The sequence below is a fragment of the Coregonus lavaretus genome (assembly GCF_964263955.1).
Source record: "Coregonus lavaretus genome assembly, chromosome: 24".
NCBI classification, from domain to species: Eukaryota; Metazoa; Chordata; class Actinopteri; order Salmoniformes; family Salmonidae; genus Coregonus; species Coregonus lavaretus.
The window spans coordinates 30,380,443-30,398,263 of NC_140011.1; the positions used below are offsets into that span (position 1 = coordinate 30,380,443).

General features: G+C 41.8%; 2 protein-coding genes across 3 annotated transcripts in view; one reads left to right on the plus strand and one right to left on the minus strand.

The window, feature by feature from the left end:
* Nucleotides 1–1,229: 1,229 nt before the first annotated feature.
* Nucleotides 1,230–12,520, minus strand: LOC311100131 (SWI/SNF-related matrix-associated actin-dependent regulator of chromatin subfamily A containing DEAD/H box 1B-like). Its single transcript, XM_084140902.1, has 22 exons — nt 11,957–12,520; nt 11,397–11,529; nt 10,753–10,880; nt 9,833–9,930; nt 9,370–9,468; nt 9,060–9,138; nt 6,778–7,223; nt 6,325–6,521; nt 6,075–6,165; nt 5,816–5,915; nt 5,605–5,664; nt 5,346–5,421; nt 4,719–4,854; nt 4,341–4,472; nt 4,090–4,185; nt 3,729–3,846; nt 3,466–3,581; nt 3,124–3,312; nt 2,669–2,787; nt 2,089–2,271; nt 1,817–1,932; nt 1,230–1,645 (listed from the first exon to the last, which is right to left on the minus strand). The coding sequence occupies exons 1-22, from the start codon at nt 12,030–12,032 to the stop codon at nt 1,584–1,586; spliced, it is 2,850 nt and encodes a 949-aa protein (XP_083997028.1). The 5' UTR covers nt 12,033–12,520; the 3' UTR covers nt 1,230–1,583.
* Nucleotides 12,521–14,612: 2,092 nt separating this feature from the next.
* LOC311100133 (small conductance calcium-activated potassium channel protein 2-like) overlaps nt 14,613–17,821 on the plus strand; it is a gene marked incomplete at both ends in the record, with an annotated part of 32,214 nt that continues 29,005 nt past the window's right edge. Inside the window, 2 exons of one of the 2 annotated variants that reach the window (XM_084140905.1) lie at nt 14,613–15,389; nt 15,917–16,012. In XM_084140905.1, the coding sequence (XP_083997031.1) occupies nt 14,628–15,389; nt 15,917–16,012 (858 nt within the window). The remainder of the gene's footprint in view (nt 15,390–15,916; nt 16,013–17,821) is intronic. The other variant, XM_084140904.1, reaches the window with a different exon arrangement.

Sequence of the window (17,821 nt, forward strand, 5' to 3'; positions counted from 1 at the left end):
GTCCACCTCACTCCACTGCTTCCTCTTGACTTTCTCCATGCTGCAGTGGTAAATACATGTAGCTAAATAACTTTGCATACTATACACATTTTAGAAAGATAACTCAATCTGAATATGTATAAACATTTACATTTCAAAGCTAAGGCATTGAAAGGTGATGAAAGTTTTCACAATAACTGAAAGTGTACCCACGTTTTTTGTTTGATGTTATCTGTAATGACAATTAGTGTCCCAATTAGTGTAATATTGATGCATACATTGTACCATTGAACTAAATACTGCCTCTATGTAGCTGTTGTAAGATGAAATATAGCCAACAGTGATAGGTGTCGAAAAGTTCATGGTTCAAAGTTCCAAATACATTTTTGCAGATTGTGCAAAACGCCTCCGTCAGAGGACTCCAATTTTGATACGGTAAAGCTTGACAACATGCAGCTGTTTTCGTGATATGTATTATCTAACACTTACAATTTATTTCCTTTTTGCTTACTTAGCAGTTCTATCAACATTTAGCAACTAAGATAGCAACATTAGAAAATCCGTTAGCTATATTTCAGAGGTAAAAAGTTGGATATTAAATTAGGTGTGGTCTGTCGCGCAGTCGAATTTTACAATATGCAGCGTGTTCCACAAAATGTGTACATATAACTTTTTTGAAAACTCTCAAAACCTAACTTAACTTACATAAATTGCACTGAAAATCGGTTGTCAGCTAGCTAAAAGGGTGTCGTTAGTCACAAAACTTACCGTTATTTTTCAGTCCATTTAAATGTTGAGCTCGAGGTGATTCAGTCCTCCAACCGCTAGAAAGTGTCCGAGGTCAGGGGGTGTCTGATGTTTGGGGAAAATTAGCTAGCTCAATCTAGTATGAATTTCGAGAACCACATCCACAACGCTGGCTAACTAGCTAAATTAGCTAGTTTATCTGAATACACTAAGGTTCACCGGTTAGTAAAACATGTTCTGACGTAGAAAAAAATCCCAGTAATATTGAGAGTAACTTGCATAAAGTTATCACTTCGTAGTTGACTGAGTGTTTTCGAGTTGGCTACTTTTAGACATGGAAAACAGCTAGGCTAGCTGGCTAATGTTCTGCCTGTTCTTTTCATTTTCAACCTCGTCTTGGCAGCACGATTCGATCATCACTGCAATACAGTTGCGCAGCCATCCAGACTGCGCCTGCGCTTCAGAATGTAGCCCACATATAATCATGGAAAATTGGACATCACTGCTTGTAATCTTTTATTAAAAATTGTTGCAACAGTGACACAAAATTCCTTATAAACAACATAAATTCATTGCCTTAAGAAACTATTTGTACATAAAGTACAGTGAAGATAAGAGGAGACATGCCGCATCCATGGCTCTGAATGCCCTGACAATCAACAACCTTTCAATTACAAAGCAGGAAATTATCTTTAAAACATCAACATTTTCTCTCAGCCTCATGGCAAAATGTGTAGAATATGTAAAATAAAATGTTTTCCTAAATAACCTTGCCGTGGGTGCCTCGCGAAACTGGCTCTCTGAATGCCATGACAATCAACAACCTTGAGGACCCCTCCAGACAAATGGAAAAATCCTCACAGCCCCAGTGATGCCTTCAGAAGGGAGGCCATGTCCTCTGGTATCGAGTCCTCATCGCCTGACAAAGGAAATGCATCTAGTTTTAGACGGTAAAATCTATAATCGACTGTCAGTGAATATGTTCATTGGCAGGCTATATGAAAATGAATGCTGGTATGTGTTGGTATGAGCATGCGCGGTACAGTATATTGTGGTTAATGTGAGAGGTAGGAGGGGATAATGAGCTCACCGTCCTGGGACTCAGAGGCAGTCATATCCTGCTCCAGTTTGAGTTTCTTCTGACCGATGCGGAGCATGCCGTCCTCTATGGAGTCCTTACTGATCAGCTTGATCACCTTCACAGTCCTGCAACATAAAGATGCCAGAATTTTACTACAGGGCATATACACTCACATCTACTGTATGAGCAACACAAACTCAAAGGAAGCACATAGCCTGGGTATGGCGGGTAACGTTAGCAAATTGCTTGCTTGTAAACATAGTTTCCCCTTCCTCACTGACCTTGTCTGTCCGACACGGTGACAGCGATCCTCGGCCTGCTTATCATTGTAGGGGTTGCAGTCAATGTCGTGCAAGATGACCACATTGGCTGAGGCCAGGTTGATGCCCAGGCCTCCAGCCTTAGTAGACATCAAGAACACAAAGATGTCCAACTCTGTGTTGTATTGGTCAATCAGCACGATTCTACAAGAGGATGGGAGAATTAACATATCTATTAATGTCCATAAAGGCATTCATGGACATTAAGATATTTCTATTAATAAGCATAATTATCAAGAAAATGTTTAAAATTGTGATTAACAGTTTAATTTGCATAATGTCCTTGGAGAAAACCCTAGCTGTGACCATTTTCAGTCCCTACTATGTATCAATCCATTCCTAAATGACAAAGGCCTGTCATATCCTATTAGGAGATAAATTAACAGCTAATTGAAACATACATAATTTGATACATTTCTAAACAAGTACAGCCTGTGCTATAGGCACTCATTGAACAGAATGGTAAGTACAGGAAAAAAACAATGTGCCTTGCGGATGTAGGGACAGAGTTCAAAGTCCTGATTCATCAGACAAGTCCTACCTGTCAGACATGGGCGTTGATCCATCCAATCGAATGTAGCGATGCTTCAAGTGCTTCAGGAACACCTCTAGAATGTCCAGCATCATGGTGAACTGGCTGAAGAGCACCACTCTATCCCCCTGACAGAGAAACACAGTCACTGTGATTAATAACTACAGGACCGGAGGGATCAGAGAGAAAGAAAGAGTGAGAAAGAGAAATATAGAGGTGGTTGACTGCATGTTGGAAGGGGGAAAGCCAAGAAAAGAGTGATTGTAATTGAGAGCAGTGAAGAGATGAAGTGTCTGACAGGTAGAGGGACGGGGAATAAAAGGGTGACTGGTTTTATGGGGGGCGAAGAAACTGCCAGGGAGGGAGATGGAGAAGGCTATAGCTGGATCACAACGGGCAAGGCTTAATAGTGCATAATAAAGATGCTGTCTCCATTTGATCCACTTCCACTGTAGCTTTCATACCTTGTTTTTGAGAGAGGCCAGAAGCTGTGTGAGCAGGCTGAGTTTTCCTGAGTCCAGGAGCATGTCTGTGTTCAGCTGATAGTCTTGTACGGACGGATACTGCAGACAAAGTCGGTGCAGCTCAAAGTCTGTCATGACCTCCATGTCCTCCTTGATCAGTGCTGGGTCTGCTTCACGGTGGGTCGGCTCCTGATGGGGTTAAGGGTCAAATTGAGTCAAAGCAATCACAGACTGACCAAAATACACACTGTAATGCCCTTAGCTTCCGACAGCCCCTTCAATAGCAGTTACAAACCCATTCAAAACATTCTCTTAAAACACCAATACGTTTTCAGGTCTGACCTTGAGCATGAGTTGACTCATAGCAGCTAGTTTGGTAGTGGTATAATGCTCCCGGTGCAGCAGTGGATGATTTGCCATCTTCCTCAACTGCATCATCACATTGGTCAGTTCTCTCTCTGTGGAGGACACATTTGCAACATATGGTTTTAAAATCAGATAATCTGTGCATCTTAAAATTCTACTTTTTAATATTCTCTTAGGCCTTCCATCACTTTTCAAATGAACCAGATGCCTTTCTCTCATTCCTCCTCTCCCTAACATACTCTCTCCATTGATGGATCCCTTGAGCTTCTGCATTAAGGTGTTGTAGAGCTGCTGCTGCTGGTCACTCATGGCACAGAATTCCACCTTCTCCTCTTTGGCTGGGAGCTGCTTCAGCACCTGAGGCAGAGACACAAGTCGATCCAGTCATATGTCATCGGAAAGTCCCTTTGGGGCGAATCCTAACTTCCACAAATCGATTTTTCACTTAGTCATGCATTGACGTCAATGGGAGACTAAGGGAATATAGCACAGTAGAACTCAAAATGAACCATGAGTATATATCACTGTGGTAGAGTATCACTGTCCCAAGTCATGCCATAACCCTATCTGGTAATGAGTTTAGACTGAGCGGTTCCTTACCTCACTCTTGACACGTCTGAGGATGAAGGGTTTCATGATGAGTTTGGCATGAGCAATCCTCTCCATCTCAAAGCTGCTCTGCTCCTCTGATGATTTCTAATAGGAAATAAAAGATTCAATCTATTCAAAGGAAATCTTAGCATAGTCAGTGGGCTTATTTAGCTAGACTTTTTGACTGGATGAGTCAAACTTGCTGCATACTAAGATGAATATTTTGGAGTGATCCCATAGAGCACGTGTTCTAGCCTCACCATGGCAAACATATTGGCGAGCTGTGCAGTGCTGCTGGAGAACATATTGGGCATGATGAAGTTGAGCAGGGACATGAGCTCCAGGAGGTTATTCTGCACTGGGGTCCCAGTCAGCAGCAGACGGTACTTGGCCTGAGATCACATCAAAATCAAATCTGATTCGATTAATATAGTGCATTGTATAGCACCATTTTACAAAAGGTATCAGAATGCACTGCAGTGAAAAGGAAGAAAGTGGGGTGACTCACAGGAGATAAACAAGACATTGTTCAGGCAGGTAGAGGAACAGTTTACCGGCTAAAGTTAAGACTTATCTTAAAATCATTATCGCATCAACCAAGGTGACCCAGCCCCCCCCAACCCCCGCAATGTACTTACGTTGATGGCCATGAGGTGGCGGTAGCGCAGCGAGCTCATGTTCTTCAGCATGTGGCCCTCATCGAACACAGCATACTCCAGTTTGAGCTTTCGGAACAGGCTGCGGTCGTTGTCATTGCTGGTGGTGAGAGCGTACCTAGCAGCAGAAACAGAGCAGCTCAAGGAGCCATACAAAACACACAAGATCCTCACAAGTAGTCTGTGAGGCATGGCAATCACTTGATTACCATGAAGTATGAATGAGTCACAGGTCCAGCTTACGAGGAACTTTTCAGGTTTAGTCAAACCCTGAATATATTATCGTGTTAGCAGAAGCCCAGCCAAGGTGACTTACATGGCTGACGGTTTTATAAGATCGCCACTAATTCTGCTAGATATTACCTGAGGCACTTAGGGCTAAGTGTCTTGCTCAGAAGACACACAGTAGCTAAGACAGTAGGATGTGAACCTGTAGAATACTAGACTCAAGTGCAGTTCCGTGCATATTATTATTATTATTATTATTTTTAAACACTTAGCAGACACTCTTATCCAGAGCAATTAGAGTTAAGTGCCTTGCTCAAGGGCACATCGACATATTTTTTTCCTCATTCTTGCATAACAGTCATTCTCAGATTTTAGACTTACGTGGAAATGATGATGTTGTAGTCGACCTGTTTGTTGAGAATATCATATCGAAGGTACTTGCGATCCTCCACAGACCCTAAACACACACACAATATAAATAGGACCATCTAGACTGTATCTATATTTAGTAATTCTGTCACTTATGGTGACTAAAACCAACGGGTTGAAGTCTGTATAATCAAATAAACATAAAGCCTGACCCATGACAACTACAGTATGATGAGTCACGCCATTCAGAATGAATAGAAGATTCACTCACCATAGTACACCAGGACTTTGAGCCTGGGACACCACAGATTCAGCTCCCGTACCCAATTATCTGCACCAGAGAAGCAAAATCTGTTAAAAAACCTTCACAGATTGTAAAAAGACATCTTAAAAAGATAGTAAAGTCACACTTTAATATTTTATCTATGCAGATCTCAAGGCACCATAAAATCTCTGTATGCAGCACTACTCCCAAAGCTCACCCAGTGTGGAGGCAGGTACAGTGAGGAGATGTGGGCCCTTATTGCCCTCCTGGTACAGGCTGGCCAGAAATGAGATGGCCTGGATGGTCTTCCCCAAACCCTGCCAACAAAAGACAGGAGGTGGTGCATTACAAACACTCTACTTTTCAGAGACCGACTTGGTACAACAAAAAGAGATGCCTGCTTCCCAATCACATTACCACAGGATTAAGAGGATCTGAAATAAGCTGTTGGAGACTGGTCAGGAATAACAACTCACCATCTCATCAGCAAGGATTCCACTCAGGTTGTTCTGATGTAGCAGGGTCAGCCAATTTTGACCAATGAGCTGATAAGGCTTCAACTGGTATCTGGAGAGGTCATATTAACACAGGGAACTCAGTAATGATGAAAATAGTGTTCAAGACTGCCTATGTACATGTATGAGATTGTGTTTTCGACGAAAATCATACTACATAACTATCTGAACGTGTGTGTCAGATTAGTATAAAAACAGCAGCTAAACCCACTTGCTGTTGAGGATCTCGGGCTGTTTCTGGGAACCCTTGTCCCGCTCCACTACTTGGGTCACGTCCTGCATCATCTTGTTGGTGATTTTCTCACACTTGGTCATGAGGCTGCGCACGACGTCCCGTTCTCTCAGGACCACACGGCAGCCCTGCACCAGATCAGTGGACAGGCCGTTCCCTCTGTCGAGAGCATCCACCTGGGGTCACACACACACAATCTTTTATCCACACAAGGTTACGCTCAGGTTGTTCTGATGTAGCCGAGTCAGCCAACTTAGACCAATTAGCTAGCTGGTAAGGCTTCAATTGGAACCTGGAGAGGTCATAGTAACACTGTGCATTCAGTAATGAATCATGCTGAAAAGAAAACATCTTATACACTCACAAGTGTGTGTGTGTGTGTGTGTGTGTGTGTGCACATACCCATGCACACAAGTTCGTTATGCCACTCACCAGATCCTCCCACTCGTTAAATGGGCGCAGCTCGACAATCCTCTGAGCCTTCTTCACAGAGCAGCCAGAGATGAGAGACAGCTCGTCCAGCGATGCCTCCTGGAAGAACCTGAGGATCTGGCCCTTCACAATAGACCCTGTTCCAACCTCCTGATCTGAGCCCGAGTCATCAGAGTTCAGCTTCATGCCCTCAGCAGACTCATCAAAGTCATCACTGGCCTCGTCCTCAGAGCTGGTGCCTGGCTCTGGAATCACCCTCCTCCTTCTGTCTGCTCCTTTAGTCGGCCTATTGATGGTCTTATCTACGGTCCCAATGGTAGGCTTGTGAGGTAGTGATGTGGGACGACCAGGGGGTTTGGCTGCTGGGGCTGCCTGACGTGCTGAGGTTTGGGGAGCTGAACTAGCTGATGATGATGCCTGAGTGTCCCCTTGACTGGACCTCTCCCCTGATGAAGGAAACAGAATCAGCCTGCAGGTCCTGGGAGGGATGTTGGGCTACCTACAGTATATACAGTACCAGTCAACATTTTGGACACACCTACTTCTTCAAGGGTTTTTCTTTATTTTTACTATTTTCTACATTGTAGAATAATAGTGAAGACATCAAAACTATTAAATAACACATATGGAATCATGTAGTAACCAAAAAAGTGTTAAACAAATCATAATATATTTTATATTTGAGATTCTTCAAATAGCCACCCTTTGCCTTGATGACAGCTTTGCACGCTCTTGGCATTCTCTCAACCAGCTTCATCTGGAATGCTTTTCCAACAGTCTTGAAGGAGTTCCCACATATGCTGAGCACTTGTTGGCTGCTTTTCCTTCTCTCTGCGGTCCAACTCATCCAAAACCATCTCAATTGGGCTGAGGTCGGGGGATTGTGGAAGCCAGGTCATCTGATGCAGCACTCCATCACTCTCCTTCTTGGTAAAATAGCCCTTACACAGCCTGGAGGTGTGTTGGGTCATTGTCCTGTTGAAAAACAAATGATAGTCCCACTAAGCGCAAACCAGATGGGATGGCGTATCGCTGCAGAATGCTGTGGTAGCCATGCTGGTTAAGTGTGCCTTGAATTCTAAATAAATCACAGACAGTGTCACCAGCAAAGGACCCCCCCCCACACCATAACACCTCCTCCTCCATGCTTCATGGTGGGAACTACACATGCAGAGATCATCCGTTCACCCACACCGCGTCTCACAAAGACACGGCGGTTGTAACCAAAAATCTCCAATTTAGACTCCAGACCAAAGGACACATTTCCACCGGTCTAATGTCCATTGCTCGTGTTTCTTGGCCCAAGCAGGTCTCTTCTTTTTATTGGTGTCCTTTAGTAGTGGTTTCTTTGCAGCAATTCGACCATGAAGGCCTGATTCACACAGTGCCCTCTGAACAGTTGATGTTGAGATGTGTGTTACTTGAACTCTGTGAAGCATTTATTTGGGCTGCAATTTCTGAGGCTGGTAACTCTATTGAACGTATCATCTGCAGCAGAGGTAACTCTGGGTCTTCCATTCCTGTGGCGGTCCTCATGAGAGCCAGTTTCATCATAGCACTTGATGGTTTCTGTGACTGCACTTGAAGAAACGTTCACATTTCTTGAAATGTTCCATATTGACTGACCTTCATGTCTTAAAGTAATGATGGACTATCGTTTCTCTTTGCTTATTTGAGCTGTTCTTGCCATAATATGGACTTGGTCTTTTACCAAATAGGGCTATATTCTGTATACCACCCCTACCTTGTCACAACACAACTGATTGGCTCAAACGCATTAATAAGGAAAGAAATTCCACAAATTAACTTTTAAGAAGGGTCACCTGTTAATTGAAATGCATTCCAGGTGACTACCTCATGAAGCTGGTTGAGAGAATGCCAAAAGTGTGCAAAGCTGTCATCAAGGCAAAGGGTGGCTAATTGAAGAATCTCAACTATAAAATATATTTTAATTTGTTTAACACTTTTTTGGTTACTACATGATTCCATGTGTTATTTCATAGTTTTGATGTCTTCACTATTATTCTACAATGTAAAAAATTGTAAAAATAAAGAAGAACCCTTGAATGAGTAGGTGTGTCCAAACTTTTGACTGGTAGTGTACATTGCCTTAAAACAACGTAGGAAACAAAGGAAACTATATGGCTGCAAGACAGCCAGGGACTTAACTAGCTACCTAAAATAATGTTTTGGTTTTGTATAAACGGATTCACTCAAGAACAGGCACACATAGAAACACATGCAGACAGAGAGACACACACCATGAAACACAAAACTCTCACCCTCCTCGGAAAACATGCGCAGTGCTTCTAGGGTGTCCTCAAAGTGCCAATCATGCTCGAGAAGCACTTCTCTAAGCTCCTATGTGTATGCAGGATAAGACAAACAGATAGTCGTAAACAACAAAACACCTTTTTGTCAAAATAAATTATTCATATGAAACGTTAATATGCAACTCCCACTCATTTCAAACAATATTAGTTCACATTTGCCAACATTTAAGGCACTGATGAATGTGTTGTGGAACTGCAGTGACAGAACACAGGGCCTGTTGTTGGCAGAGTGGAATTCTACAGCCAATGGAAGCCTCACCTCCTTGACCAGACGGGGAAACTTAGTCTGCAGTTTCCTCACCATGTCCTCCTGGCTCTTCCAGCTGGGCTCTGGACCCTCATCCTCAGAATCATCTGTCTGGCGGAACAGAAACACATTGGCGCATGAAGTCCCAAGGCAGACAGACCAATTAGAGTGTGAGCTCATCCCCACGCAAGCCTACCCCCTCTGTACTGGAGATGACAAATAATACATGAACAAGCAGGGTGGCAGTACATCATCTTGGCCAGGGTAATAAACTGGTAACCTGGAGGTCGAAATCTCAGGTGGGGCATGCAGCTCTTGTACCCTTGAGCGTGGCACTTTAGCTTAATTGCTTTAGTAAATCTCTAGCTCAACACAGATGACTCACATGTCAGGTGTAAACTGAATATGCACCCCCCCCACACCCTGGTTTGGGGTGTCAGGGAGGCTGGATAGGAGTGCAGACAGGTGGACTCACCACTGAATCCTCCTCGAGGGCTGGTTTCTTGCTGGAGTTGGATGTCCCACTCTGCTGGGAGCTGTCACACACCTCTAGTCTCCTCTTACGGTCTGGGTCTAAACCAGGACATTAAGGGGGCATATTAACACAGCACGAACAACACCACACTGCATCTAGTTTGTGGTGCTGGGAATAGAAGCCCCAGAGATTAATTCAAGGTATGTCCTGCACTTCTCAGTTAAATGTACTTTTCATGTTCATGTTTCACTAACCCAAGAATGTACTGTTAAAGCCTACTCCTTTAACATCCATGGACCTTATATGTTATATTCAGAGGTAAACTGGCTCTGGCAACCAAAAAAGCCATATAAAAAGTGAATCGATTCTCATTGATACGGTTCTAGAAACATAAAGCCCTCTACTTTCATAGCACATCAAAGTAATGTAATTTCACAAATGTAAAATATACACTTACTGTACACTGTTTTAACCAGTTTTAACACAGTTAAACACGTTTCTGGCGTCCTTCTTCCGTTACACACACAGGTGTTCAGAGATAGCTAATTAACACAGGTAGTCCACTGTCTTCCTTCTGTTTTCCGTAAACAAGCGCTGTAACATGGAAATATGGCTGTGTGTGAACCCTAACCCTATAAAAAGGTGTGTAGTAATTTAACCTTATGTTTCCAAAACTGTACCGCAAGCGATGCGTGTTAATGTTTAGAATAAGCAATACTATCGTCAATAGGCACTAAAGGTTGTTAGCATCTATGAATGGGCTAACGTTTCACTAACTCATTGACCTCCATGTCACAGAGCAGGCTATAGAACATGAAACAGCAGATTCCATTCCATTCAATAGTATTGTTTGCACCACTGTGAATGTAATTGTGCAACAGCAAGTATTAAGGCCAGGGATAAGATGAATGAACCCTTACCTTGACTTCCCGATATGTTTTTGGGGAGCTGGCCGCCATTTCTCTGTAGAGTAGTTTTCATCTCCACCTCTCCCTCCTCATCTGACAGTATGATAACAGCACCCATAACTGGTTCCTTTTCCAGACTCCTTTAACAAAGAAAACATGAGTCTTGAATCATTAAAAACATTTCCTCACGATTTTGATTAGTGTGTATATGTGTCCAGTCCTGGACTTGGACTGAAATAGGTCCCTCAATTTGGGTGCCGGTACTGTTTATATTTAGGTGCAGGAGCTCCACAATACTGTTGAGCTAATATTCTATAAGAGGAACAGGAGCTCAAGCAGTAGAACAATTGAGGATCCGGTACTCAGCTCTAGTGAGCTCCTGCACAAGTCAAGCACTCACTGTATGTGACCAATGTGTATGGCACCAGTACATCCACCTGCCTATTAGTATGTCACAGGTGTGACAAATCCCCCTAATCACTTGTACATGCATTGTGTTGAAGGCATGGTGCAGGTAAGAAGGATGGAGCCAGGTAAACTTAAGTAGAATCTTGATGATATATGCTAATACATGTGCTTTTCTCGACCCTGTGTAAACCTAGAGGGGTGTAGTCTGATCTACATTATTTAGATGAGTTTGGTAGCAACTAACTTACTTCCCCGACAACATCATGGAGGACCCTGATATCTCCTCATCTGAATCAGAGTCTAGAACCACACTGTCCATGCCTCTCACTGATCCAGGCCCTGGGGGACGTTTGAGCTCTGGGGTCTCCGGGACAACAGTCTCTGCAAGTGAAAAATGTCAAAGCAAAAAGACTCAACACAAAAGTGCCTACTGTGGGAGCTGGGTGGGCATGTTGACTATTTGGCGAGAAGACGCCTTATTTTGTTAGGTAGTTGGTCTTGGTTGGGGTTTCTATATGAGTAAATATTGTCCAAACATGTCTTGGTTTACATCCCAGTGTCAATACTGGGTCTGGTATCAGGCACTACAGGGACCACCTTTGCCAACCCCAACCGGAAATTCTTGAATAAATGTGTGGTCTATGTAAGCAAGGGTCATGTCTAGAAGGGATACAGCTTTTGTCCAATTGACGTCCAAATGTGCATGTTAGGTAACCTTAACTATTTTCCTAATTCTCCTAACCTGCCACGAAAAGTAAATTTTGACCAAAGCTGTGTCCTAGACAAAACCGTAAGTGTGCTCTATTACCATGCGTTTGCTGCCCCGTGGGATCTTCATTCACTGAGTCTGTGTTATGGTTGATAAATCTTCTTTGATTCCTCATTGTAATATTCTTCGATTCAGTTAGCTGCTACAGTATTATCCTATCAAAATGAGCTCACAACAATTGACTACGGTAGCTGCAGTCGAATGTTAAATATGTGTTCGAGCTAACAAGCATCATCGTGAAATCAAACAAGCCGGCCTACATGACCGTTCGCTGTCGGCAAGAATAGCAATCTAGCTAATGGATCCTTCACCAGAGAGGATTTCAAACGTTCTTTTGTTTTTCGATTGACGCTGATTAGCTAGCTAGCTACCTTGCAATCCGCGTATGGAGATAGATGCTGCTAACGACGCTAATTAATGCATGCAAGATGCGTTCTGCAACGTGCACGTGAATTATTCTACCTCTGACCTAGACTCGTAAGATAGCTAGCTACATTCTTGCCATCAGGCGTCCTCTTTACTGATTACATAAACATATTTACAACGCTTCGTTACATTTCATTGCTAAAATAGCTAGCTAGCTAGCAACTTTGTTTCCGACGAATTCCGAAAACGGCACGTGGGCAGTCTGGCCAGCCAATCAGAGACAAGTGCGCATTGCGATCCCGTGTAAAATAAAATAATAATAAATAATTTAAAGGGACAACATAGTCTGTAGGTGACAGATGTAGGTTACTCTTCTTCAGGACCTTGGACAGCTCCCCTCATTTCAAGATTTGGAGTAACTGGTGCGTAGGTTAATTGATTTAAACTGGAGATCCCTTCATAATTCGAGAGGGGATTGGAGTATTATTAACCACGTAGTCTACTATATATTGAGCCCTACAATTATTTGAATAGTCTATTTCAACCAGATAGCCTAAACAGGCAGGATTCTGATTCAGGATTTAGAAAATACAATATTAGGCCTAGTTTGAGAGAACTAAGATGTTGGATGTTTAAAAAATACTTTAAAACACATTTTATAATAATTTGTGGTTGCAGCTGCACCCGAGACTTGTGGATGATTGGGTTCAGGCTTTGCTTTATGGCTCCCCAGATGCTCAATTTCGAGCAGTTACCTATATTTCCTCCGGGTGAGAGAACTCCTCCACTCCATTAATAACAACGCCACCAGTGATCACATCAATCTGAGGTTTCAGACGGCTGCCCTCAGTCTGGCTGGATTGCAAGTCACATGGTCTGTGACCAATAATTGTAACCAAGATGAACAGGCACATACCTTTTGAATTTAATATCCACCTCCAACATCTTGAGTGGATCAATCAGCACATCCGCTACGCATAGGCTGCCTACTACGGATTGATAAAATAATAGACAATGGTTTTGAGTGATACTATAGCATGTGTTCTATTCTGACCGTGAACAATGTATTATATCCTGAATAATGTAATTGTAACTAATCTGGAATAAGCAACTAGTCAACCTATCACTGTCCATGTTCAATAGTAGGCTACAGGATTAGCCCTAGTAACAAACACTTGATTAATTGAGAGGTTTGGTTGTTTAAACATAAACTGCTTAAAAATAATAGGCTATATTATCTCCAATATATTATCTCCAATATATTATCTCCAATATATTATCTCCAATCCTATCCCATCCTATCCCAGGAGTGGGGTATATTTTTGGGCTCCCAAATGTGTCCAAGTGCCAGTCTTGGCAGCAGTTGATTTTTTGTAGATAATGAGAGAGACATTAACACAATTTAGCTGTTCATTAGCAAAATACATAGACATTGGCATGGGTCATTCATGGTGACAAAAGGTTTTTTCCTATGGTGCTGACGTTGCGCGTTTACCATCAACATTTTTATAGAGCCGTGACGTGCTTTCGACTGCGGTATTCAGTGCGGCAGCCAGTGAGCCCATTCAAACCCACCACCGCCAAAATCCTCTGGTGACTTATCTGTGTCAGTAGGCTAGGCTACATAAAATGCACAAAACATGTTTGCATTATTATTATCGCTTACCTTCAACACCAGCCTAAAATAGTGCATGCTGATAAAAGGTATTTTAACCAGAATAATATTGGATGATGAAAAAACTCCAGTGCTATCTTTTAGGCTACATCTTTATAAGGCTTTACATTGTTTTGGTTGTTATTTCATGAATGCAATGGATATATGTGCATTTTCAATGTAATCCAAGTTTTCATTTTTTTTTGGCACCCACATAGACATTGTGTACACCAAAAAAATACATAATATGAGTTGTTTAACACATTTGTTTTAGTGTACATGGTAGGCTACCCCACTGTTACATTACAGTGAACATCAGTGTGAACATTGGTGAGAGGTCCAATGTACAGTAGGCTTAGTTTAGGAGCCTATGGAATAACCTAATATTTCACCCTCAAGGATTTTATTCCTCATCATGAGCAGTCTCAGCAGTCTCACTTGTAAGATAGTTTTTTTCTCTACTGACATGCTACTTTCCTTGGATGAATATTCGAAAAGATGTTGCAACCTTTTCAATGACGTCAAGACAGTTGTGTTGGTCCTGTCTATCCAATCGGAGGCATCGCTTACATTCTACAGGAGCCGAAATGTGTCTAATCTTGCTCTGTAGCTGTCCTCCTTTACCTACCACAACGCCCTTCGGCGGGTGCATGGTGGTACCCGACTGCTGCTTTAAACAGCAGCACTGACATGGAAACCCCATTGCAGTTGAAGAACGATTTATTTCAAGAGCAGCAGTTCCAGCATCACTGTAAGTATCAGCACTACTGCAGACGAGAGGAACGGTTCACTAAACAGCGCAACCAATGCTGCACCTGTAATAACTGTACCTGTGATGCAAGAAAAAGCCTAGTTTTTCGCGGGACGTCGCCGACCACTCAAGGAACTTTAAAGACACCATCCGTAACGTCTTCGAGACAAGGTTGTCAATTTAGCGTCTGTGAGTTCACGCCCTCCAGTCATGGTAGTTCATCCAAACATCACCACCATCAGCACTGCCACAATCCGCAGCGGGGCAGCCCGAGCAGCAGCCACAAAGAGAGTAACTCGTATAACGAAATAACCATGAGCAGCTGCAGATACAACGGCGGCGTAATGCGGCCGCTGAGCAACTTGAGCTCGTCCCGCAGAAACCTACACGAGTTTGATTCAGAGTCCCAGCCTTTACAACCAATCTCCACCGCAGATGCGTCCGACACCCTAGCATCTAAACCAGAGAACAATTCGACCACCCTGATGCCTTACGCATCCGGAGACGGAGGGGGTGGATGTAACAACAGTGGCAGTAAATCGGGTAAAAAGAAGAACCAGAACATTGGGCAAAAGCTTGGACATAGAAGGGCCTTGTTTGAGAAAAGGAAGCGCCTCAGCGACTATGCTTTGATCTTTGGGATGTTTGGGATCGTTGTTATGGTTATAGAGACTGAACTCTCATGGGGAGCCTATGGAAAGGTGCGTATTCAACTCAATCCCGGTACAGTGCAGTTACATCTAGGTCGGAAGAATTAATTGACTGGCATGTTGTGTGGACCAGGAAAAACAGCAAGTTTGATTTTAAAGTGGTTTAAACCAGTAGTAGCATAGTCGTCTTGTTTTATTTACAAATCAAATATTTAGACAGTGAAGACTGAAGATTTATCCCGTAAACCATGCAATCAGCCATACCTTGCATGGCTGGATAGGTTCTCGATCTTTTAGTCCAGGTGAGTTTACATGCTCCATTGACATAGTGACACATGGTATCCCAAGCGTTAAAAGCATTTAGATAGGGTTTACTAATATAGCCTTGTACTATATTGAACTATGTGCAAAGCCAATATATAGGCGTACCTTACATGTTTTATTTTTGAGTGTCTTGACATTTTCTTAATTTATAATGATTCAATACAGAAGAATCTTCGTTTTATTTTTTTAAAGAGTAGTACTGTTTGTTGCATGAATACATGTGTTGTATTACTATTGCTATTTTTCTTTTACAGGAGTCCTTGTATTCATTAGCTCTAAAATGCCTGATAAGCCTTTCTACAATCATTCTCCTTGGTCTGGTTATCATATACCACGCAAGGGAAATTCAGGTAACATGGTTATTTTTCATGTCATTGTCATTAACATCCCTAGATGTTAACTATGGTTATAATAGTGTCATACGTGTTATTATACTGTCATTTCCTGTCAGTATGCGTGCGAGTTTGCAGAATAATTGTATTCAAGACATTGATGTGCTCAATCGACTTAAGTTTCAAGTTTTATTGTCACATGCACAGGATACAGCAGGTATAAAACAGTACAGTGAAATGCTTAACTTGTGAGCTCTTTCCCAACAATGCACAGTAAAGGTAGTAATATAGATGGGACGTAAAACACGTGAAATGCGAGAGAAGAAAAAAAGAAAAGAAACATGAGAATGCAGTTAGATACAGGTCTAATATACATGTCTAATATACAGGTCTAATCTACAGGTCTAATATACATGTCTAATATACAGGTCTAATCTACAGGTCTAATATACATGTCTAATATACAGGTCTAATATACATGTCTTATATACAGGTCTAATATACAGGTCTAATATACATGTCTTATATACAGGTCTTATATACAGGTCTAATATACAGGTCTAATGTACAGGTCTAATGTACAGGTCTAATGTACACGTCTAATCTACAGGTCTAATATACAGGTCTTATATACAGGTCTAATATACAGGTCTAATATACAGGTCTTATATACAGGTCTTATATACAGGTCTAATATACAGGTCTAAGGTACAGGTCTAATGTACAGGTCTGATGTACAGGTATAATGTACAGGTCTAATATACAGGTCTAATGTACAGGTCTATTGTACAGGTCTAATGTACAGGTCTAATGTACAGGTCTTATATACAGGTCTTATATACAGGTCTAATATACAGGTCTAAAATATAGGTCTTATATACAGGTCTAATATACAGGTCTAATATACAGGTCTAATGTACAGGTCTAATATACAGGTCTAATATACAGGTCTAATATACAGGTCTAATATACAGGTCTAAAATACAGATCTAAAATACAAGTCTAATATACAGGTCTTGTATACAGGTCTAATATACATGTCTTATATACAGGTCTTATATACAGGTCTTATATACAGGTCTTATATACTGGTCAGTGCAGTGCCTTCATTGACTTCACTGAGTGCAATTACTCTGAAATTAAGTGGATTGTTTCCAAATTAAGTAGGCCTACATTTCCTCTTTAACGGGTGACATAATCTAATTATGGCATGAAATCATTTTACTGATATGTTGACCCATGCCTTGAAAAGTTAAGCTGTAAAGCTTTAAGACTTCTGGTAATTAACAGTAATAAAATATACCCCTTGAAATATATGACTTATAAACACCTTAATGAGGTTAGTACAAGTGTCTTACCTTATCATAACCAAAACACTATTGCTCCATTGTTTATATTTTCCTTGTCATTGGAGACTTTGTAATCAAATAATGCATTTGTATTTTGCTCTTATGGAATGTCATTCATTGCCCACTCTGAGCCAAATCAATATTTTACTATGATAGTGGCTGGCACTTGCATCTCAAGGTTGTCTCCTGCATCTTCGAAACCTCCAGGGGTTAACTGATCTGGATTGTCAGCTTCATTGAATAGTTCCAGCACTTGAACAAAACAACATTTTATGACCTTGTGTCAGAGCATTGTTGCTTTACTTACCGTGTTTTCTTCCTGCAATTCAGCACTTATGTCTTGGTTGTAGAACCACGTTATAAAAAAAATTATGGTGCTCCCTCAATGGTGGTCCTCATCAAGAGGTATAGTCTGGTCAGGAACCCATTACGTTGCTCCACGTTAATGAAATTGACCAGAGAAGAAATACATTTGCCT

Coding starts and splice junctions, on each gene's coding strand:
- LOC311100131 (XM_084140902.1), bottom strand. CDS start 12,032: ATGAGGAATCAAAGAAGATTTATCAACCATAACACAGACTCAGTGAAT. Junction 7,224..9,059: donor GCGCATGTTTTCCGAGGAGG/GTGAGAGTTTTG, acceptor TTCCTTCATCAG/GGGAGAGGTCCAGTCAAGGG. Junction 4,855..5,345: donor TACAACATCATCATTTCCAC/GTAAGTCTAAAA, acceptor TTCTGCTGCTAG/GTACGCTCTCACCACCAGCA.